General features: G+C 34.9%; 1 protein-coding gene across 1 annotated transcript in view; it reads left to right on the top strand.

The window, feature by feature from the left end:
- The first annotated feature begins 7,130 nt into the window (after nt 1-7,130).
- The window catches only part of lmbrd1 (LMBR1 domain containing 1), a 118,601-nt gene continuing 99,671 nt past the window's right edge, over nt 7,131-26,060 (top strand). The window contains exons 1-3 of the mRNA XM_065296016.1: nt 7,131-7,230; nt 11,076-11,252; nt 19,167-19,230. Coding sequence (XP_065152088.1) covers nt 7,162-7,230; nt 11,076-11,252; nt 19,167-19,230 — 310 coding nt within the window. The 5' untranslated portion in view covers nt 7,131-7,161. The remainder of the gene's footprint in view (nt 7,231-11,075; nt 11,253-19,166; nt 19,231-26,060) is intronic.

The following is a 26,060-nucleotide window of genomic DNA, read 5'->3' as shown; positions in this document are numbered from 1 at the left end:
GGTTTGATTTTGTGAGGTTTATCTAGATTTAGCACATTATCACTGTTCTTCCGAAAGCTTTAATGTTCAAATTCATTTTTCAAGAAACAGAATAAACTCTTTTTTTATTGATTACACGCTGTGTTGTCTAAGTTTACAAGCACTTTTAATACTTTTTATCAGGGATGCACTGATACCACTTTTTAAGGATCGAGTACGAGTACCGATACCAATCCTTGTTGTACTGTTTTTTTTTTATGTGGCAGTTTTATAAGAACAACATAATGAGGCTAATGAACATATCAGCATCTTTATTTTTAACAACTTCAACTTATATTATGAAAAAACTAAAAGCCAATGCAAAACCAAGGACGTAATGCATGTAATTTTTACCTGCCTGTCACAAAGTTATCAAAGAGCCAAATAAATCACAGACAACAAGACAATCAAAATTGTCATAAAGTGTCATAAAGTACGTCGCATGAGGTGTCTGTGTTTGGTATTGAGGTATTTTTACGAGAACAAGCACATGAGTTTGGTACCAATACTGGTATCGGTGCATCCCTACTTTTAATTGATGTAATATTTGCAAAACCCACTGACAAACATAAAGAGTGACCAATAATAATGAGTTATGACAAAAAATGAAATTCACAAAATATGCAGATACAAGGTTTCGGAAGGACAGCGACGATATGTTAAATGTTGGTATGTACATGCTGTGTTTTGTGCTGGCAGGTTTGTAACTGATCCTTGTTGGGTGTGGTGCTGGGTTTGTTTGGTACTACGAGAGTAGAAGTTGGTATTTTGAATTCTTTCTTTTTGTGATTTGCTTGTTGCCGCAGGCTTTTTCTTGTATTAGTCTTCTTTTGTGTTGTTGTTTTTGTCTTCTCTCTATTTAAAGCATGGGATTACTTGGAAATAGACCAGTGAATAAACACAGGCACAGTCGATGTTTTTTATGAAATTTTAAACAAAATTTGAATAAAAGCTTTGGTGCTGTGTTAAATTGCAACTCCATAAATTTTCAGTTTTCTATTCTATGGCAAATGGCCCATCTAATTCATGAATAATAAAATATAAAGATTTGAACTCCTGGGTTTAGTATAACTCTGGTAAAAGCCAAAAATTTTACACGAAGTAAAAAGACAAATGTTTGGGTTATCTCAAAGCAACATTATGTATCTCAGAGAGCTCGGAGAGGGCCGAGAAGCCAAATGAAAACATTTATTTATGCATGCAAACACTCACAAAAACATTTTAAAAATTCAGAAGTATAATTTTGTATGATTTAACATAATTCCCAGTAAGCACTTTAAACCCTAACACACAAGCGCTTCTCTCTAAACTTTTTTGTGTCTCACAGTTATTTATTTAATTGGTCAAACAAGTGCTTATTATAAAAGGCTTTAAACCCTCGTTGCCCTAGTATGCATGGAAAGTTATTACAGGAATAGGACAAACGTCCTCTAAATCTCTTCCTAACAGCTCTGAGCTTTTACTGTGTTATCCCAGGTGAGCTTGCCTGATCTCAAATAGCATGCATTGTGAATGCACTTTGTCAGAAACTTTCTGGAAGGCTGGCAAACAAACAAACATCCCAATCCACACACGATATCACACAAAACACCTGCCTTTCCAACGCACCTGTCACTATAAGAGAAGCCACTATTTACATTCTCCTCAGTTGTTGCTTACTTCTCGCTATTGAAATGTCTCTTAGCTCAATGCATCACTGTGAACATGGCTTATATTACTCTGTCTTTTTGCCATATGGTGTGTTGACTAAAGCATTCAGAATGCATGCATTGTTTCCCCAAAGTGCTTTCCAAACAATAGCTATGCTTCAGCAACCAATGTTGCTCCAGCTTGTAAGTGAAAACTATATATAAACGGATATCCCGAGCTATTGGGAACAAGAGGTCCTATAAACCTCATTCACTTTGCTGCAGTGGTGAGCTCACGTGAGCGTTTACAGAATGTGATTCTAATACAAAAGAACAAAGGCAGATTGTAACCGGCCGATGCCGGGAAAGGCAAATGCATTTGTTTGAAATCCAATTTGATGTATTACTGTACATATAAAATGTTCTTGTATGAGCTGAATGGATGGTTTTATAAAATCACTTTCAGTTTGATAGTTTGCAGCATATATTTGACGTTAAGAGCCTTTTCTTACAAAATGTAATTTTGGCTATGAATTTTAAGATGTATTGCTATTAGGAAAATGGATCTGAATGTGCAATATTTGAGAGAAAGAGACAGAGAGAGAGAGAGAGAGAGAGAGCAGCTTAAACTATATAAACCTTCTGTCATCCTCCCTCCTCCTCTGTTCCTCTTACTCGACATGTCAGGTTGTTGTAGAAAGGACAAATGTGACTGATAAAGCAATGTCCAATGAGACCTGGAGGCTAAAAGAAATCAGGGTATTAGATGCGCTATCTCACGGCTAATGGAAGTCGCCGGAGTCTCCTTGAGACTAGACTATATAGTGTGTAGTGCACTTACAAAGGGAATGGGAAGATATATCAGTGCTGTACCTGCATTTTAAAAGACACTGATAGAAATGAAGATATAGTCTATTATTTTTCAAGAGTAAATGAATAGAGGAGATATTCTTGCAGGAACTTCATATGGCAATTTTTATCTTGGACTGTTAATAATGTCTTGATGTGGCTTTATTTCTGTACACTGTACTAAATTGTTGATGCTTTATGTTTGTTTAAATGCCAAGGTCATTTTAACTTACTTTTTCAAATTTGGCTAATGATATATAGCTATAACTTAAAGGAAAAGCTTTGCACTGCCTTGAGTTTCACAACACAACCTTTGCTCAGAACAAGATAATGTACTTACATTTTGGAGCCGGGATTCAAGTCACACGGTCAGTGTCATATATCTGTGGTCATTATCTGACCGCCTGCTTTCCTGTCCGATCACTTTGCACTGGTGTTTAATCACCATAGCAACCCATGAACATGCTCCAATATGCCAAAGTGTGTAAAGTGATACTTAGTTTATATAAAGTCCAGATACCTGAGCAGTATAAACAACAGTCACAAGATGCAACTGTTAGAAATTTGTAAAAATACAGAAGGATTGGTATTAAAAGCTTAAGTTTGGCAGTGATGGGGGCAGTCATGGTCTAATGGTAAGAGAGTCAGGCTTGTAACCTGGTGGTCGCCGGTTTGAGTCTTATTGCCAGCAGGTTGTGACGGAGATGCCCTTGAGCAAGGCAACTTATCCCAAATTGCTCCCGGGCATTGCAGTTGCAGGTGGATGTGCTGTACTTGACAATCACATTTCATATTACAGTGCATTCAAGCAAAAAATCATAATTGTGGATTATTCACCTTTATAATTGTAATTGTGATTATTATTGTGGATTAGATTTTACATTGAAGTTTTGAAAGTTTTCTAACTTTCTGTGAAGCAGTTGCACATTCAATTCCAAACATCCAAAACTTAATAATATAAATAACAAATAATTATGGGAGTTATGTTGTTAGTAAAAATCCAAAATGGATGGCTAAAGGATACGTCACCATATCAGCACAAATGGACAGCTGTTATAAAGGCTTTTACAGGTAATTGTTTCACCCGTAATTTTAATCCTGATTAGTCTTTCGATCAATTGTGCAACTCTACATCTTATGCGCATGACCTTTTGCACTGCTTTTGCAATATTTTTCTGTAGTCTTGCAGCCTGGTATGCATATAAAACTGTAGGAACAGTGTAACTACAATTGCATTCTTCATTCTGCATTGAAAACTTCACTACAAAATTTTGTCCAATACTGATATTGTCAGAAATATTTCACTTCACCTTTAAGGCTGTCAGTCTTTTGAAAAAGCAGCACATCTTGTGAAAAATCACAGTGAGAAGGTTATTCGTTTACACCTTTCATACTGGTAATTATCATCATTGAATTGAACCAAATTCATTCTCCTGATGTACAGCCAAGCCATTTGAAGAGATAGAAATGAATTAGAAATAACGACAGACAGCAGATTATGTTTGAGCAATCTCAAAGACTTGCTGAGCCGGACGTTTTTCTGATATCAGTGCTGCAAGGAATATCTGGGATTGCTTGTTCTGGGCTGAACACCAGGGGTTAGAATCAATTAATGGTGTTTGTATGTGAACAATGTTAGATCTGTACTTGATTTATCATTTTGTGCATTATCATAAAGAAAGATTTACTGCTCACAGAATGTCCTTAAACTGATTACAGGAAAATCTTTCATTCATAAATCACTGTATGTATGTTTAGTCATTTTTTTATACGATGTGTTTAAATTCCAGATGCATTACTGATATAATATATGATTCCTGTGCTTTCAAACCATATGGGAATAACATGCTTTCAATCATTGTTCACCTGAGGATGACCTTAGACTGAGATCTTCATCTCTGCCAATCATCTGTCTTGAAATTAAATTCAAAAGCTGGCATTAAACACAGGTTTGTAATATTAGGTAATTGAATCTGCAATGTAAGTGAAGGGAATAATGTTAATTCATTTAAAAGCTTAATGATTCCCAAAGTGTCCCTCAGTCAGAAGTTGGCAGAGAAGTACACTCGAGGATGATTTATTCTTTAATGCAATTTTATCCAAAATGACACACTGGCTCTTTGACTATAACCAAGGACACCTACATTATGGGAAAATATATATGGTGGATTTCAAATAAAGAGAGGTGAAATTTAAATTCAGCATGCCATGAATTATTTTAAAGATACTTGTGCTACATAAAATTTTGGCAAGTGTCGTGAATTTTTTTAAAGACACAGTTCCAGCCAAAACATTCACATGCTGTCCTAGCAGCAGGGATGAGGGATTTAAAGATATTACCGTTTTAAATAAGGAAGCCCATATGGAAAAATATTTTCAAAATGAATAAATCTATTTCAAAATATGCAAAAAATGGCCAAAAATACATATATTTTGAAACATGTTTTACCAATATATTTTGGATATTTACTGTATATTTATATATATATGGGTTGTAAAATAAGAAATGTATTTGTTGTCCCTGAAATACATTTTGAAATATATGTGAATAGATGAAGGTTAATACTAAATATATTTTCAATTTAAAAAAAATATAACAAAGCTTTAATTTTTACAAAATGTATTTAGCATATATTTAAAACATATTTTTAAAGAAATGTATTTTTTGCTGTATGGGAGTTTATTTCCTGGAAAGAATTAAGTTGAATCTTTTTTCTATACATTTACTTTTTATTTATTTTAAAGCTGTTTTGGACTAAAGTTTGGGCAAATATAACAGATCATGTCATAGATAAATATTTATTTAATAGAGCTTAAAATATATTGCACTATATAAATGTTTAACATTTTAGACCAAGCCTATCAAAATATTTGTTAGAAAGTTTTTTTCTGTGTTCATTTCCTTGATTTTCCATATTGGCAAACATATCATTCATTGCAGTACCTTGGCAAAAATATTTTTTTATTAGTGAAAGAAAATCTAGAACTTACAGGCTAATTGTGCAAATGGAAATATATATACACTCTTAAAACGGTTGTGTTAAAACAACACATTTAATGTCTGTAAGGCTTTTACATTTTATCTCTGTGTTATTATTGTACATTATACATCTTGTGTTGTTAACACATCTTGTGTTGTCCCCAAGGGCGTAGGTTTGATTCTGGCATTGGTGGGGACATAAATAAAATGGTTGCATTGCAAAAACTGTTTATCACCGTTTACTTGACACAAACAACAGACAACTCAGTATGCACTTTACTCAGTAACATCTGACTTTCCACCCCCGGCCATCCCAAATTTATAATAAACAATTAGTTATGACCTAGAGCCTAATAAACAGTAACTGTTTAAGTCTTTGTCAAAAAAAAAGGAAAATCACATTGTAAGATATAACCATATTTACTTTATAACAATGAAGAATATGCAATTAATATTTAATTCTTAATTTAATTTTGCCAAAAAAATCCCAGTGTTGAAGTTGGTATGTATATCATGCTGTTTCCTGAACAACGTTTATTAACGTTTCTGTAGTTCACATTAAATCTTCTTTTCATTAACAGACAGTTAATCAGTGTGAAAAAAAATAATTTTAAGTTTAAAATGCAACCTTACATTATGTCTACATCTGTGCAAGTAATGACCACAGTGCAGTAATGTAAAGTATTCAGCAATCATGACATGAATTCATGTTTTTACCATGTTGGGGTTATTTTCTTTCATGGATTAGTGACCCCCTAAATAACCTTGCTACCCCATTTATAAAAGGTTGACAGAAGTTTGCAACTCCTCAGGTTAACATGAGATTGTCGTGTATTGGTGAAAACACTGTCCTTGAATCATTATTATGTGACACAACTTGTTGCGTAATTTGTGAATGAAACAGTTACAGTGGGTATAATAATACTTTCTTCCTCACTTACCTGTAGCCCGAATAATCTCGCGCGTCTTCTTGAGTGAACTTTGGCGCGTTGTACAAAGTGAAACCATCCTATCACACGTAGCGAGTAAAGACAAGCCCATAAAGTGATGTGATTTAGAGAGGCGGGACTCAAGAAATGCTAATCCAATCATATTAGCAATGTGATTAGAAAGGCGGGACTAAAGAAATGCAAAGCCAATCATATTAGCGATGTGAGTTACGGAGGCGGGCATTGCAGAGAACGAAAGCTGTTAACCGTTTGTGTACCACATAGAGCGTCATTTTTACAGAACGGGATTGCAAAAGATTTCTAGTCTCATTTAAATGATTCCTGAAAAAAATATAATAAGTAAAAAATAGAAAACACAAGAATAAGAAGGACATTAGTGGTTATATATAAATACAGATTAATTGTTTGGTCGAAATTATTGCTAGGGACAATTCAGTCTTCCCTGAATATTGCTAGGGACATGTCCCTAGTGTCCCACCCTAAATCTACGCCCATGGTTGTCCCTTAATTTAATTTTTACATGTATTTAATATAGTTTAAGATCTCATATTCTTTGTTAATAAATGAATATGAGTATTAAATAGTATAATTTTTAGTTTTTCTTTTGAAAGAAATGTTCAGCGATGTCAATAACGTAACGATATATATCGTGTGGACCACCAAATCCGCGTGGCCATGTGGTGATATCATCAGTCACGTGACGCGTGTCGTCACTGTTGCAGGAAGTGAAGCAGTCATGGCGACGCCAGTAGCGTTACTCACTGAATCTGTGCTCGGATGGTCGATTTTCACCATCGTTTTGCTGGTAAGATACAGAAATCGTCCATTATCCTTTGCTTTTGCTATTGGGTTATTATTTACGCTGATGTGGTGTTAGCTGTCATGCTGATCTGTGCTGATTTGCATACTGTTTTTAGCACATATGACACACTGTCATTGTACATCTGTTTATCTCTCTCTCTCTCTCTCTCTCTCTCTCTCTCTCTCTCTCTCTCTCTCCATGATCATCTCTGTTTACAGTCATGCTGGGTTTTAATAAACCAAAGTTACGTTGATTAAAGGAAAAATATCCGCAGTTTATCTGTTGAATTGGTGATTTGTGTTATTGATTTTATTCTTGTTTGTTTTATTGTGGTTATTGCTTATTTTAACGGAGTAATAACAAATACCTTATTATTGAGTCTAAATTTAGAGTTTATGCTTTGAAAAATACATAATGAAATTAAACAAAAACGATTAATTGCAACCAATCGTTTGCAGAATAAAAGTTTTTTGTTTACTGTGTGCGCAAGCAATAATTATGTATATATAAATACACACTCATGCATGTATAATTTTAAGAAAAACATATAAGTATTTATATATAATGTAAATTATATATACATATAAAAATGTATATGCACATGTAAATTTTATTTATGAATACATTTATATAAATGTGTGTATTTATATATACATAATCATTATAAACAATACACACACATAGTGTATGAGGTAAATAAAAACTTTTATTCTGCACATGATTGGTCGTGATTAATCGTCATGCAGCCCTACATTACTTCAGTTTAATGTTAAGACAATTGTTTCAGCACTAGTTTAGTATTTAAAGACTGCTTTACATAATCCAATCATGGTTTGTTTTCCACTGTGGTGCTTTTAATACTTTGCCTTTCATATGTCATACCACCCTTACGAAACTAACCATGGTTTAACTATAATAATTATAGTTTTTGATTTGTTGTAAAACCAAAGTATAACCACAAATTTGCAGTAGTCTCAGTACAGTAACCAAATATTTGTTATAAAACTATGGTAATTGTCAATCCCAGTGGCTTCTTTTTCGAGGGTGCATGATTTGAAGCACACCACAACATGTATTAAGCCTGTCATGTGTCTGGCTAATCATGTCAAAATATGTGTTTTTGGCGTGTTATGTCTAATGTGTATGTGTGAACGATTAGTTTGTGAACGTGATTGTCTCTTTTGTCATAAACCCTTTCAACGCGCGTGCAGCAGGCTTCTATTTTGACAAGATGCATGATGCACATGGTTCACAACTTCACATGAAGCAATGAACCCATATTTTGAAATGACAAGCAACATGCATGAAACTCCAAACACATATTTTTTAGTAATTTGCACAAGAGAAGTCACCGGCCGTCAATCCATCAAAACACACGGTTACTACTATTTTACTATAATAAAACCATGGTTAATTTTCATAAGGGAAATGGTGTGGGAAGCACTGTTTGAAAACAGTGAGCAGTTTGAGAGGGATGCTGGTGGATCAAAGTACAAAAAAAATCTAAGATCTACTTTGAATTGAACAGGTCACGATGCCTCATTATAATGTGTTGGGTGTTATGGTTTTACAAATGTAAAGAGAGCGGCTTTTCCCGTTATATAATGTGCTGAGTTCATCCTGATTGAAATGCAGAGCGCCGGGTCATTATCTGATCAAGAGTCTCATACACACAGGGCTTTTAATTGATCTGGTCTGAGAACAGCATCTTGTAATCACAGACTCATTCCAGCTGCCTCCCGAGAGCTAATACTGGATGTGTTTGGAATATGACCTTTCTTCTCTAACACCAGAAAGTTTGACTCGTATCACTGTTTTGTTAATGAAATACAACATTATGGTTTGCAGAGATAACTTTCCCAGAGGTAGAGATTAGTTTTAAACAATGCAGAGTCACATTTTGATTTCTTTAAATAACATCACACTTGTAAGCTGTCTTGAGCCTATAAGGCTTTTACTGAAGGTTTGTGTTAAAAGACAGCCAACTGTCTGTCTAACATCTAACACAAATCTGCTTGAGACAGGAGATTAAAGCCTGATTTAATTCACTTTAATGCTGTTAAATGGGAAAGATGTTAAGTATGTTGCTGGTGATGAAACATTTAATTTTACCATTTGCACATATTAAGATTGATAAGACATTGTGGTTATGTGCTGGGCCTGAAGATAGATTTGCATATAAGATTATTTAGTCATTCTTTATTTATTGTACTCTGTCATTCTCATACTGTCCGTGCCATTGTTAAAAAAGTATTGTGAATAAAGCAAATAAATGTTGTCTGCTTTATTATATCTTTTAAAATATTTTGGTAAGTTATTCCTGATCATAATTAACATATAGGGTAGGGCTGTGCAAAAATATCGACTGCGAATATCATGCGCGTGTCATCAGTGCCCGATTTTGCCTAGCTTCTCGGTGAACTACGAATCTGTGTAATAAATGCCGCTCCATATGAAAGCAGCTGATGGCGATTTACTTCTAATCACGGAACCGGCTTTACTGATAACACGCGCATGATAATCGCAGTCGATTTTTTGCACAGCACTAATATAGGGCCAGTTTCCTAGAGAGGCCCAAACTTAAATGCAAGATTTCTTATCTTAGCAATTCCCAAACTGGGGTTTGAACTCAAGTGGTTTGTGAGGAAATTACAGAGCTTTGTGAGTTGAAACAATTAAATTATAAATGTAAATAAAAATAAAAATAAAAACTTAAAAAATGAATGTCACAAGTAGGGTTGCAAAGGGGAGGAAAGATTTGATAATTTCCGGTAAATGGGAACTAAATCTGGGGAATTTTGGAAATTTTGGAAACTTAACATGTATTTATGGGAATAATTAAGAGAAATTTGTATAAACTTTATCATATACAAACATCAATAAACAATTAGTTTGGTCATATGCAGACATGCCTGCAAGGTAATACAAATTTTGAGAAATTCTAAAACTTACACTCATCAAGCATGGATTTATTTGATCAAAAATCTTTTAAAAATCAGTTTAATTTGAATGAATTCTAAATGAGTTTTGATCAGATAAATGCAGGCTTATTGAGCATAAAAGACTTTTAAAAAAGGGGTGTGGCCTCAATGATCCTTCAGTAAGCAGTGTGGTATTGCATTAAATCTTGTTGTTTTAAACAAAATTATTAACTACACTTAAGTTCCATGTTAAAGGCAACTCTGCATTTATTTTAAATTCCCAGTTTATTCCCATTATATTCCCGTTAATTCCTATATATTCTCGTTAATTTCCAAAATTTAGCAACCCTAATCATGAGTCATGACCATTACACAACACTACAATATAACAGAAAACGGAGAACTCGCACAAAATGGACATTTGCGTTTAGATCCACTAACGTGTAATGATAACAATAATTATGTAAAATGTCTTTTTTAAGTTAAGCATGCAAATATGCCATTAAATGATTGAAATATTTAACTAAAATCTTAGGGGGTACATCAATTTATTTATAATTTATAATTAATTTATAATTTATAATGTGGTTCGACTTACAAAAAAATGAAAACTCCTGTTTTAAGTGAAAACAGCTTGAACTTAAGATATATCATTGCCATTGTTTTAACTTAAGATGTACACCAGTAATGTTTTGGTAATGCATGTAATGAAGAAATCATGTAAAGCACATTCTTTGAAATATATCTTTGATATCTTTAATACTGAATGAGTAAGGTCATGTCAAAGTTTGACATCAATGTAAAGTCAATGAGTAAAATCAAACATTGATGCCTTCATCACATGTCCTGCATTTAGGGTTAGACAAGGTCAGAAATTTCATTGAAATATTTTGATCCCATATTGTCTGTTTCCCTCTGTATCTTTAGGTGATTTTGGCTTTCTGCTGGGTTTATATTCGGAAGTATCAGAGCCGTCAGGAGAGCGAGGTCATCTCCACCATCACAGCGATATGTGCTCTGTCCATTGCTCTCATCACATCGGCTCTTCTGCCTGTGGATATCTTTCTAGTGTCTTTTATGAAAACCCCCAATGGCACATACAAGGTATCTGCTCAGAAAGACTTTTATTAAACTTACTATGAGCCATGAATGTAGAGGACAAGCTGCTTACTGTACATAGATCAGTGTTATTGGACAGGTTTAATTGAGCCCTGTGGCTCCATTATTAAAGGTGGGACAGATAAACTAGTCTCGCATTGTTTAATGACAAAATGAAATTCCCTCGGGTTAGTGTGCCGGATTCATAAGTTCTTGTTATTCTAAAGAAAATATGTTTTTCTGCTTCAGATGCTCGTGTGGGGAACATTTTTTAGCAATAATATCATAGCCCCCTTATAGCGATCCCATCCAATTCAAGATGAAATCAGTCTTGCACTACATTGTTTGCTTGCTAAATATTTAGTTGCATTCAATATGACTGCTAGATTAAACATGAAATGGCCTTCACAACTCATTTAACTTCCATAATGTGACAATTTTTTTGACAAAGTAAAACCAGACTTTTGACAAAAACTTTTTGAAGTTGATTGTGGAAAACAAACTAGTAGTGAGAGTTTAATAAAGCTTTACATAGTAATTCATTAACATTTAAAGGGGACATATCATAAAAATCTGACTTTCCATGTTTAAGTTCTATAATTGGGTCCCCAGTGCTTCTATCAACCTAGAAAATGTGAAAAAGATCAACTCACTAACTTAGTTTTGGTTTAAGCTTATGAAAAAATAGGGAAATTTGAAATGTAGCTCTCCTTGTGATGTCAGAAGGGGATCTTATTATAATAATACCGCCCCTTAGTCTGCACTAAAAATGGCTGGGTTATTTTTGACACACAAAGGGTTAATTTTGGACAGAACATTACATTTTTTAACCCAACTGCTGGGTTATTCTACCCCATGGTTGCATAACAACAACCCAACATTGGGTAATTATAACCCAGCATGTGTTCTGTCCAATTTTTACCCATTATGGGTCAAAATGCCATTTAGTACAGACATCAGCTCATTTGCATTTTAAAGGACACACCCAAAAGGTTCATATTTTTGCTCACAAAATTTTAACATGTTATAATAAATTATCTGTTTATTTCACATCTTAAAGTCTTGTTAAATGTCCCCTTTAAGCATTAACAGTATATCCTATGATGCGTACACACCAAGCACAAAACATTGTACAAAGACGGGTTTGACTGTACGTTCACATTAGACACAAACGGAGCGAATACATCTTGCTATTGCAATCGTTTAGCGTGTATGCCCCATAATACTTTTTAAAGCTCTCGGTGGCTATGCAGTGTGTAAATTTTAGCAGCATCTAGTGGTGAGGTTGCGAATTGCAACCAACCGTTCAGTCCACTGCTCACCCCTCGGTTTTGAAACCTATAGAGAAGCTACGGTAGCCGCCACCAGAAAAAAACATGTCGTTGTTGGAGACAACTTACTAAAAAAGTTTGTCCGTTAAGAGCTTCTGTAGAAACATGGCGGCACAAAATGGTGACTTCCACATAAGGGGACCCTCGTGTATGTAGATAAAAACGTCTCATTCTAAGGTAATTAAAACATAATGGTTCATTATAAAAAGGTCTTTATACACCCCTGATAATATAGTTTTGTATATTATTTTGAATTTCTGCCAAGAGATCTTTTATAAAATTACACGGTGCACCTTTAACATCATATTACTGTATTATTTTACTAGGCATGGATATCTTGCCTTTTAATTTGAGTTGTCATGTGTTTTATGTTCTATGTCTTACTATTATGTCTTTACTGTATGCCTGATAATGTACAGCACGTTGGTAGGTCTCGACCTTTTTTAAAGCGCTTAACAAATAAACTGAACTTGAACTTGAACATCCCATGATGTCTACATGAATTCATCTTAGCAGAGTAGTGTCGGATGATGCAAGCCATTTTTATTAATGTATACAGGCTCCACTTAGGTTTCTGCTTGAATAATGTTTGAGTAAAGTAACATTAGCTTGAAGACAATTAGATTATTTCTTTGATATTGTGTATTTTGTGAGATGCTGTACAGTGGGTTTATATTTATGATGAAGTCTTGCAATTTTGCCTGTAACATTCTGTCTTATTTAAAATTTAAAATGATGGTCTTACTGTTGCTGGTATACTATTACAGTTAGGACACATCAGTGATTCTCGTACCAAAACATAGCAATTAGATTTGAAGTATGAGGAAGAATGTTATAATTCCCTCCTGACTTTCCTATAATGAGCCAAAGAAATCAATACTGTTCTTCAGGTTTGCATTTATAATCTGAATTAAGCAGATCTCTTCTTAACTCTGAAACTGAAGTGGTTTAATAAGACACTGGTTACTATGGCAGTGGTACATTTAATAAAGCATGGACTCAAGGTTCTTTTGTATAATTAAACATGGCATTATTTATCAGTCTAATATCAACTACAGTGGAAAAGAACAAAATGTTCCTTTGCTAATATGAGCTCTGTATGGAGTAAATAATTAGTCATGTTAACTAGCATTTCCATAAAAATCATATTTATATATGAAGAGCTAAGATGCAAAACATCTAAGTGCATCTGAATTAAAATTTTTCTATCAGACACTTTTCAATTGAATATAATTTTACTACTTATATAGCCGGTCAGGGTTAATATAAACTTTATATTTTTGTATGTTTTAATAGATGCTGAAGCATACAATGTAGACATATTTGCAACATTTAATTGTAGAATTGTACAGCTACAAAACGTAAAACATTTACAAATCATATCATACCATAAAGATTGTTGCATAATTTCCCTTTAACCATTTTATCTATATTTTATCTATTTTATCCATTTTATCTTACCACCCAAACCCTTTTTATACAAAAAATATATGTATTCTTTTTATAGTATGCAATATAATGAACAAAAATGTGTAGGAAAATGTTTGTAACAATAATAGCATTTAAAATATATTTTTGCTAATACAGTCCTACCCAAAGCTGTTTATTAAAATCATGCAAAGCATAAGAGACAGACAGACAAGTTTAAGCACAATAACTTATTTATTGTGAAATTTCAAAAGCAGTAGCAAATAAAGATGTGCTGCAGTCGCGGTCCTCTCTGGAGTTTATGAAGTACAGAGCAATATTTAACTCTTTCACCGCCAGCGTTTTTAAAAAAAGTTGCCAGCCAGCGCCAGCGTTTTTCATGATTTTCACAAAAGTTTAATGTCTTCCAGAAAATGTTCTTCTTTAAATATATAAACATACAATATACCAAATGAAAGAACAGACCCTCTGCTTTGAAAAAAACAAAAAAATGTTTCATCCTACCTTCAGTGGTTCTTTTGTAATCAGCTTTTGAATATGGGTAGGTTTCTGCAAAAACACCATATTTAGAGCAAAAAGCAGATATAATTCCATTTTCGTGACGGACTTTTCATAGAGATCCCATTCAGAGCGATCTTTAAAACAGACACGGACATGCAGCTGCTTGCCATAGGGCAATACTTCCGGGTTTAAAAAGTTGCAGAAGGGTGCCACCTGGTGGATAATAGCGGTATTGCGGAAAGACGGAAAAACTCGTCATTGGCGGGGAAGCGTTTTCTCAAACCTGAATGGCGGGGAAAGAGTTAAAGTTATTAATCCACCATATCGTTAATCCAGCTTCTCTCTGTCTAGACGCGCATTTCAAATTTCAAAAGTACATCAACTGAAAGATGAAAATCAATGTCGCAAATCTGTGATGTAGCACGCAAGAGCCAATGAGAGTTTGCAATGTGTTATTACGCAAGATTTGATGTTTACGGTTGCTGATGAGAGCTAGGATCAAGATCTCTGGATAAAGGGCTGAATTTGGATCTGTTCCTTACAATCATATGAATATTTAAAGCAACACTATGTAGTTTCCATGTAAAAATGACTTACAGCTCCCCCATGTGGTTGAAAAGCGCAACAGTGCCTGGTATCAGACACTCTTCTGCAGGCAGAGGGAGGGGCTGAGCTGTGATTCCTACCCTCCACCGCCACTTTCAGAGTGTGCTTGTAGCAGCTAGGAGGCTGCTCAGGTTGCAGCAACAGTACAATATGTCCGGTTAAAAGTTGTTCTATCACTGAAATAATTTTAGAGACATTATTTAAAGGTAAAAAAACTACATAGTGTTGCTTTAAGATGTAAATAACAGCTAATTAATAAAATTACAATATTTTGTGAATTTATGTTGTGTTTTGGTGTAATTATTGTTGCATAGGAGAAGTCATCAGAAACAAACTAAACTTGCAAAATGTTGAAATGATTAAAGAAATGTTATGCATTTTAAGGTTTTAAAGTGTAGTCTTGTTTTTAATATTATGTAATTCTCTGAAAGTCATGCACATTTCATTAGGTAAATGAGTAAACTGTCTTAAATAAATCATTAGTACGTTTAAAGAAATGCTAATGCCTGCAATTTTAATAATTATGAATAAGAATACGTACAAATCTGTACATCTATAAAGCTGTTAATATGTAAATAATTAATGTATTAGTCCTGTCACCACGTCGATATTATATGTTTCAATGTGTATAAAAATCTTAGCGAATGTGTGTGTGGTACAACCACCCTTTAAGTAAAAATACACACATATTCTCATGAGATCACGCATGATTTAGCACATATATTTCACAAATGTTCACTGTTTTAAAGCAGCATTACATGAAATTAAAACAAACAAAACATTTTTATCCGTCAGTGTAAAGGAGAGCGTGTTGTCCAGAATAAATTAAGATGTGTAAACGGTGTTGACTTGTACTTGTAGTGGTCAAGACCACTAGATCAGATATAACTTTATCAAAACTCATTACAGATTTCATTCTTTAATTGTATTTTAAGAGTGTCTAGGAGGAAGAGATTAACCTAACAAGATCCTCCGCAGCGCTGTCAGGTTAATTAGATCTTTGATGAAACTACAGATAGTTTTGTCCTGCACGTTCTTACACCACTTTAAAATTCATAGATTGATTTGTATCTAGTTTTATAGCACTTTGGGAAATGTAAATACCTATTTTTGTTAACATAATGTTTAACATCACATACCTTCATAGTGGGTTCACAAGTTAATACCATATGTAATTTAAATGGCGTGACATTTTGAGTGTCCACAGCTACGTTTGCCCTTCTTAAAGGTCATAGGACAATATTTACTATAACCATGCAGGAAAGATTACAGAAGTTGTTGACGAAATACAAAGCATCAATGGTGGGAAAATGCGGTTTGAAAATCTTTGCATACTAAATCGAGCAGACAACTGTTTTTGTTGTGGGAGTTTGAAATGGAAGGAGCCGTCAAGTCTTTGGATAAACACGCAAGATTATGGCAGCGATCTTCTTGGCTTTCGCCCACTGGTAATCTGTTTTTCTGATGTGACGGTCAAATGTATCTCGTCCTACAGCTGAGTAAGCTGGCTTAATGGGCGAAGGAACCTTCCCGACTCGACATCTCCTCCTTAATTCAGCTCATGCACGTACGACTCTATAAGTTTCTTCACTCTAAAGAGATTACGACAAACATTGACAGTCCTGGGTTCAGCTAATGAGGATGCATTCTTATACGCTTAACTTGCCTGATAAACAGTTGGTAAATCGGGCCTGTTTTGGTTCACAGATCTTTAGTATTCTTCGAGCTGTGTTTGCAAAGCAAAGAAGCCGATCGGGTTAAATTAAGTGATGGAGTGTGGACATTTAAGCCGAGCAAGAATGTGAATCGCTGTATTAGACAACAAAATATCAAGCCAAGTGGCATATATTTTTAAATAAATAAAGCATGTACATTTTGCAAACAATGTTATTTCCAAAAATAATGTTTGTTGAGATTTATTGTCAAGAAGTATTGGATGATAGTTAAACATTAGTGGAAAATTATTCTTTGTTAATGTAAACATTACTGGCAGTTTTCTAGACAGGGCTTAAGCCTAGACCCAGACTAAAATGCATGTCTGTGCTGTCTTAAAGGGGTCCTATGACATTGCTAAAAATAACATTTTGCGTATTTGGTGTAATGCAAACTGTATATGTGGTTTATGTTTAAAGGTGCCGTAGAATGTAAACTGTATTTATTTTTGCATAAATGAATAATAAGAGTTCTGTACTTGTTATTGACTTATCATGAGCCTCAAACACGATTGTTTCCTTTTTCTTATGTTAACCTCATGCAAAAGACTGTTGGACAACAGACCAATCTCAACATAACACCAACTTTGATGTTACAGTCCAGATGTACACACCAACATTAAATCACACATTAAATTAAGTACAATGTTGTTACAATGCTAAAAAAACGTTGTAACTGCTGAGTTAGCGTTATATGCTAGTTAATGCTATATGCTAGTTAATGCTATATGCTAGTTAATGCTATATGCTAGTTAATGATATATACTAGTTAATGCTATATGCTAGTTAATGCTATATGCTAGTTAATGCTATATGCTAGTTAATGCTATATGCTAGTTAAAGCTATATGCTAGTTAATGCTATATGCTAGTTAATGCTATATGCTAGTTAATGCTATATGCTAGCGTTTAGTCTGAAGCTCTACTATTGATGTTACAGTTACGTTTTGCAGGTCCATACTGAAAAAAAACACAAACTTACCACTCAGAAACGTCCATTAACAATCTCCAAACAATTGATTATTCCTCAAAATCTGATACAGACTCAAACATAAGATCTGTTTACACACACACAGAGCTACTGAATGAGAAACAACCAATCAGAGCAGAGCTCAACATTATTATTCATGACCCTTTTATATAAAGTAATAATAGACCATTTAATTCTAAAGGCAAATCTTAGGGTTATAAATGGACATGGAAAACTGTCTCTGGATCATTTCTGCACTTAATAAAGACACAAACCTTTTGTGTGGATATCAGAGAATAATTGTTGAATTAATTGTTTGTGTTTTATGAAGGCGTGGATGAGCTTTTAGAAAGAACCTTCTTTTTGTTTGATACTTTAAACTTTGCATTTCAGTTTCCCGGACAGATCGTATCCTAGTCCCAGACTAAAATGCATGTTTGAGCGGCCTTCATTTGAAAACACCTTGTACTGATGTATCTTAACACATATCAGTGACATTGTTTTGTCTTAAGATGCACACAGTATTTTTGTAAGGTTTGTTTGTAAAAACTACTTAAATGTCCTAATATAACCAAGGCCTAGTCCTGGATTAATCTAAATCCTGTCTGGGAAAATGACCTTACGACTTTAAGGATCTTCTATTTGCATGGTCAGGTTTTTTAACACTCCAAAGACAAACATGAAATCTTAAATGTATCACTTGTTTTGTCTAAAGATGGACACCTGTTTTTTGTAAAGCGTGTACAACTTCTTATATGTCCTAATATAATCAAGGCCTAGTCCTGGATTAATCTAAACCCTGTCTGGGGAAAAAATGTATTCTTTAAAATATATGGGCATTATATCTAATCTTATATCTATATACGCAAGTGCCGAAAGCAAACATCACATTAGTTTAAACCATTACCTGAATGATGTTTTTCTAGTGTTTGTGTACCAATTATGAGTTTAAGCTTTTGGCATGATGAAATAGTGAGTTATGAATTCAGGATGGAGTTTATCCAGAAAGAAGAAAGCGTGTGAGAGAGAGATTTAGTGCAGCGATGCAGACAGCAATTCTCTGTGGCATTTGAATCTGTGGGAACCTGTGAGTCATCGGTGTGTCAGGTCACGTTTTTGATGAAATCTCTGACACATTGGGAATAAATAAAGGAAACACGGTGTACTTGTAGAGCCACTTCTTTGTATTACCACTGTCCCATGGTACCATTTGAAGTAGTGTTATAAAAGTCCTGTTTTTTTTTTAACCTCGCTCTATAGTACAATATAGCGCTATTGGGTCATATTTTGATCTTATGAGTCAGATGTCTTACATTGTGTTATTTGTGTCTCTTTCTGTGATTAAATGTATGAAAATGTTTTTTTCTATGTAGGATTGGGCGGCAAACAACGAAACCAGACAGCAGATTGAAAATACAGTTTTGTATGGCTACTACAGTAAGTACTAGATTTTACATTTTGTGATATGTTAAATTTTGCACAGAACAAGTCGTTATTTAGTTCTAATTTACATTTGCATTTGGGAGACGCTTTTATCCAAAGTGACTTAAGCACTTTTCGGACGCGGGATTACTTTTATGGGGGTAGATAAAGCAGCTTTACCACCGTCACCTCCTTTTTATAAAATATGTCACCAAAAATATAAAAAAATTATATGTGGTGTCTGATTCTTTTTTTTTATTGAGATTATATATGTATAATACACGCACACGCATGCACACACACACGCACGCACGCACCCACGCACGCACGCATGCACGCACACACACACACACACACATTTTTGTCTTGTTTTACGTAAAAATTTCTTAAAAGTCTTAAAGCAAGATGCATTTTCTTGATAAGCAAAGTGACCCAAGAAAATAGTTTTTTAGGCAAAAAACATAACATTTAATTGAATTTTTGTCGTCTTGAATTAAGTCAACTTGTTTGAAGATTTTTTTTTCTTACCCCATTGACAGATTTTTTTTCTTGTTTTAAGCAGAAATTTAAATTGTATATTTTTGGTAATTGCTTCATCAAGAAAATACATCTTGTTTTTAGTACAAATATTTTAAAATTTTGAAATCAAGAGAAAAACACTAAGGAAGAAAGTAATTTGTCAGTGCAGGTTTAGTATTACCTGATGTTATTTTTACAACCCTTTTACAGAAGTTAAAAGTCATCGTAATGATTACAGACATGGAGCATTGGGACGGGAATAAAATCACTTAGAAGCACCACCTCTCTATGTAAAACTAATCCCGTCTGAATAGGGCTTTACAATGTTTACATTTTATTGGTACTGTATGAGTTTTCGCAAACCCAGGACCTTTTGCTCTGCTAATGCAATGCTTTACCAGTTGAGCTACAGGAACACTGTACCGTAGCTGCTGGGCATATGAAATGAAAAACATTTGCTCTTTACACACAGGATTCAAGTTTTCCTGCTCTGACTTTTAATGTTTGAGGTTTCTGATGTCAAAAATCCAAGGGATTTTGCAGCTTCATTTTGATACATTTATCTGCAAAAGTTTTGAGTTTTGAAAGTTGCAGTATGATGATCTTTTATCCATGCACTGTCAGAAATAAAGGTCATAAAATGGTCCCAAGCTGTCACTGTGACAGTACCCTTTAAAATGTGCAAATATGTGTATATTTGGTACCAATATGTACCTTTAAATAACTAAAATGACCTCTCTAGGTGCAAAGGAATATTTTTTGAAAGGGTACTGCCTAGGGACAATTTTTTCTGACAGTGTAGAAAATTTGATTCCTCACGACATGATCCCTGTAAGACGTCTCAGATGTCAGAATTCAATTTCTCTACCTTGCATTTTACAAAATATTCCATTTATATTTCCTTTATCATCCGCTGACCTCATTGTTTTCATTGCATTGTAGGAAGCAGCACAATCCTGTACACCACTCAGTGTTAATGTCCATTGCCTTGGGTTATAAATTGCGGTGTGCACGTGATTTGACATCAGTCCACAAAAGCTGGTAGTTAAGTCACAGGGTGGTTTTATTTGTGCGGTACCTTCTTGGTGAAATTAAGCTAAAGTGAGTGCAGTTTTCAGGAGAATAAATCTCTTGTCTGCGAGGGTAAAGAACCGCATTAGTCATCTGACCTTTCTATGCTCGAGGTCGCAAAGTCTGGTGAACACGGACACGGTTGTCTGTAATGAACATCTTTGATTAGATCTTTTACTGACTATTGACTGTTAAATATATCTCAATGACACACACACACACACACACACACACACACACACACACACACACACACACACACACACACACACACACACACACACACACACACACACACACACACACACACACACACACACACACACACACACACACACACACACACACACACACACAAGCTTAAATAAGTCCTCCATTGCTTTCACTTTAAGTAATATCCTTAAGCATTAGAAGCTGGGACAAGGTTACATTGATACAGTTACCTGATTGTCATTGGAGTTTGTGAACAGATGCTGCGCCGAACAGGCCGCCAGTAGTGGGACGGCATCTCTTCTGTTGAGCAGTGCCAAATGTATGAGAGACGAGCTGTCAACAAATACAAACCGACCAATCAAAAAGCCTCAGTTTCATCGTCAGAAATACATCAGAAGATTAATGATGACAGGGCAGGTAGGCACATCGTAAATCCCTCATCAAGCTGTCAGGCTTGAGGTGTCCAAGACCATAAAATTATGATCTTGTGCTCAAAATTGAGTTGTGTGGAGGATATGAAGAAATTCTGTGGCTATAAAACTTCAAGAGAACTTTTGAGTGAACTGTGACAGAACACAAGGCAAGGAAAAGAGAGGTGCACTTAAAATGTAGGTAATGATATTATTAGTCAATATGCAATACGAGGTGTGTTAGTAGTTATATGTGATTTCTCCTGATAAAATTAATAAAAAAGATCTTTTATTGAAAGAGGAACATAAATTACTGTGTATAGTAGGGCTAGTCAACTGGTGGCCTGCGGGCCAAATGTGGCCCTCCAATGTCTTTATTCGGCCCGCCGGTCATCTTTGTCTGATTTAAAATTAGCTAGGTTACATTAAAGCCACCTTTCCAAAGTACATGACAAATGACGGCTGATAAACTAGATGGAGAGTCGGAACCACCCCATGGTTGGGGTGGCAACCATCTGCGGTTGCGTGATTTCAGATCCAATTTGAGCTTTGGGTGCATAAAAAAGTGATAATTTTTTTATAAACAACTTGAAAAAATATTTTTATTATCAGTAACACTTGAATCCTTTTAAAATGATTGATAAGTAAATTATTAAGTATAAATATATTTGTAGATTAAAGGCTCTTGGGCTGGAATGAGCTTCTCTCACATGTTGACACGGATTTACAATTAAACTGAAATTTCATTACAACTGCCACTAGGGGGCAAACTCTGACAGTCGTGTCAGAATGTAGTGTACAATGGAAAGGCGGTTTAACCTATATATCTTTAAAAAATTTGAACAGAAAACATGAAGTGCAATATAAGTCATTAGGATAAATCTGGCTATATGTTGTGAAATCTAAATACTTAAAGTCGCCATGAAACGGAAGTATCAATTCCCTAATTTTCCCAGTGGTGACGTGTATACGAGTAAAACTGGCCTCCGAAATGAAATAAGGCAGGGCTGGATTTGAATTTGTCCATCGAGATCTGATTGGATCATTTGAAGTTGGGTCGTGTTGCTAATTGCTAATCGCAGCGATATTCTCCCGGAACCCGCCCACCTGCCATACATTTTGACCGGAAGTAAAGCGAGATCATTTTTAGGAGGGGAGGAGATTTGCATTTTTGACTAAAGATTATGAGGGCACATGAATTTTTAAAAATTTATGAAACTCACAGATAAATAATTTATAAAAATACCACAATATTACAAAACAAATTACAGTTTTTTTTTTATTTTACTTTTCTTTGCGACTTTAATATGTAACAATTAATGAAAGTTAAACCGGTATAAACAAAAGCAGTATTAGAGCTCTGCATTACAGTTAGGGCTTTACATAAATACATGTTTACTTGTTGATTATTTTACACTTTGTTTTGTGCAATGATCATAGTTGAACTATTAACATTTTGCTCTTCCAATGTTAAACTGCAATTGTATTTAAAATATTAAAAAAGAAAATATGAGTTTCAGTAATTAAATGGCAAAATACCAGATGTGTGCATTTTTTTTGGAAACGCATGTTTTTTATTATATGACCTATAACAAAAACAACATAGGTTATAATAATAATAATAATAACAATAACAATAATAATAATAATAAATAATAATAAAAAAATAATAATAATTATAACACTGATATAATAACAATAATTATAATAATAAAAATAATAATAATAATACTAAAATAATAACAACAATAATATAATAACACAACTACTACTACTACTACTACTACTACTACTACTACTACTACTACTACTACTACTACTACTACTACTACTACTACTAGTACTACTACTAGTACTACTACTAGTAGTACTACTAGTACTACTAGTACTACTAGTACTAATACTAATACTACTAATACTAATACTACTAATACTAATACTACTAATACTACTACTAATACTACTAATACTAATACTACTACTACTAATACTACTACTACTAATACTACTACTACTACTACTACTAATACTACTAATAATATATTATAGGTAAAAGCAAAAATGTATAACAAGTAAAAATAGGGCTCAACGTTTGGCATCATATTTAAATTTATTTAAATCTGGCCCTCGAAGAAGAGAAGTTGAAGACCCCTGGTATATAGGGACGAGAATATCATAGCTGTCACAAGGGTTCTTCAGAAAGACACCTTTGCATCTAAATATGTTCAATATATTTATATTTGTACCTCAGAGGTACATGTTGGTACCATATTTAATATCAATATGTCATTTCATGTTGCATTTTCCTTGGCTACTCAGTCGGTGTATGTTGTAGGTTCATGCTAAATTTCTGAGGCCCCCAGCAAATAATGGCAGGTTCTCTTTAATCGCCGTCTTTAAATCTTTCACTGTACATCTAAGGACTTCTGTTTAGGATGTACGATTATTAAAATCGTCACTGAATGTTTTATGATGGCCATCTTTTGTTTGGGACAGCCGAAAATCGTGCTGTGTGAACCGGGCTTAATCCTGTTAAAATATTCTCCTGTGATTGATAACGATAAGTTCACCATGCGCCTGCTGCTAATTCTGCACTTTGCTGTAATATTCTGCACCTGTTCATGAGCAGACTGAACCTCTTTAATAATGAAATAAAATAGATAGCTAAGATGCTGCTGGTACACAGCAAGATTATTTATATCAAATTGGTATTATTAAGATTAATTTCACCCTGCACCTGTTCAGACTGTCCCTTTAAACTTACAACAACCACACCAGTCAGTGTTGTACTTTAATCACACTTCTTCTCTCTCTTTATTTTCCACAATGTATCTCTATTCCCTTTGCTGTGCCATCCATACCGGGTCTCATCCTTTCATTTTAGGGCTTTTAAAAGATCAGGGAGTGCACCCTGCTGTCCACGCTTGAAGAAGCACAGCGGCTCCATATCTGTACTTCTGTAAGACATAAACTCAAATGCAACATTAAAAGTCTCCCTGATGTGCCGTGTGGTCCCTCACGCGGGCGTCATGCATGTAAGTGGGCTAGACAGATGGAGAACAGGGTTCCCGGCACATTGAGAAGACTGTCGTCCCATCACGTGTGAGATTATGAGTAACTCTGCAAAGCGATCCATTAACCAGAAAAATGGTTGTAGGCTACAAATACGTCTGCTGCCGTGTGGAAAAGGAGTTTGAGTTGTTGCAGTCATGCTTGCATAATACATTGCTCTTTCATTCTCATGTATTTACATATTCAGCGCGCTACACCCATCGACTGCGCAGGGTTTTATTCTGCGGAGATTAACTGTTTGCTTTTGCACTCCCGCTGTTTGTCTTTCTTTTTATTGGCTCTCGTCCCGTTGCAGTCGTAGGGAGGGTCTTGGAGGGGAACAATCTCAAGCCAAGCACGAGGAGCAGAAAAAAAACTTCATTCCTTTGAGAAAGTGTGGTGTCAACACCTCTCAAAAGCTCATTCAGGAAAGTGCAAAAAAAAACACACAGTTTGCTGCTTTTCTACCAGGGGCTATTAACACTCAACCAGCTTTGGGTATTTGCATTACAATCACCTGCTGCAGCGAAATCTAACAGTAATTAATAGATGGCCCTCAATCAACAGCCACATCCTGCAGTCACTCATGCGCAGGTCATTATACTGCGATTATGGTGTGTAGATGATGCCGTTTTCTCAACGGATATAACCGCAGTGGATTCAAAATGGTATTATCCTGCCTTTTCCCTCCTCTTGGTGGCATTTTCGCTCTGCTGCAGATCTTGAATTAGTCGCATTGATTGCATCCCCCCCCTTTATCTCTGCATCATGTGCAGAAGAGATTTCCCAGCAGCCTCTAGGTGGAGATCAAGCTCCATCTATCACAGCAAAGCAGAATCCAATATAAGCGTGGAGATTGTCAGGTCAGACCCTTAAAGGCGTTTTTACAAAGCAGAATTTGAGATCACCGCCCGCAAACTGAATAATTGCAGCGCTGACGGTCGTCGCTTTTGTCACGGAGGAGGAAGTGATGTCTATCTTTTGAAGCAGCTTGGCATTTATGTGTACATTGCTTGTGATTATTTTATTATCACGTGTTCCCCTTGTCAAACATGCTGATCACGCCTGATGGTTGATGAAGTCAGGTGTATTTGTTAGAGGCGTAATTCTTATGGCAACGTGAAGCCCTCTCAGCAAACACTGACTTGCTTAACAGCCTCTTCAAGAGCTCTTCGCTTGTTACAGCCGCTCGCTTTTAATCAAACTCTGCAGCGCTGCGTTAAACCAAAAATGGTTTGGTGCTTTGTGTATGACAACACTTTAGCTGTAATCATGTGACGGCACTCAGACCCTTGAAACGCTTGCTTCATTTTGCAAATCTGACAGTAAACTTTGTAAACCTCAGCTTAAGCCTGGAATTGCAGTAGATAAATTACACATTTTCCATAAATGTCCAAAACAGGTCTCTTCCTGATTTTTCATCAAGCATAATCTTTTTAGAGTCTCTCTTTAAGTGTAATATCAGACCGTTTATATAAATGCTCAGCTTGAGCAACACTAAAGAGTTGCACGAGTTCCCAGAGAGCAACAGGATCCTGAGTCCTTTAAATAAATCATGAAGTTTTATTGTATTGCTGTATT

This window comes from Paramisgurnus dabryanus, chromosome 20, assembly GCF_030506205.2.
Source record: "Paramisgurnus dabryanus chromosome 20, PD_genome_1.1, whole genome shotgun sequence".
Classification (NCBI taxonomy): Eukaryota; Metazoa; Chordata; class Actinopteri; order Cypriniformes; family Cobitidae; genus Paramisgurnus; species Paramisgurnus dabryanus.
Note: the sequence above shows the minus strand (reverse complement) of the source record. Positions and strands in the feature narration are given on the sequence as shown.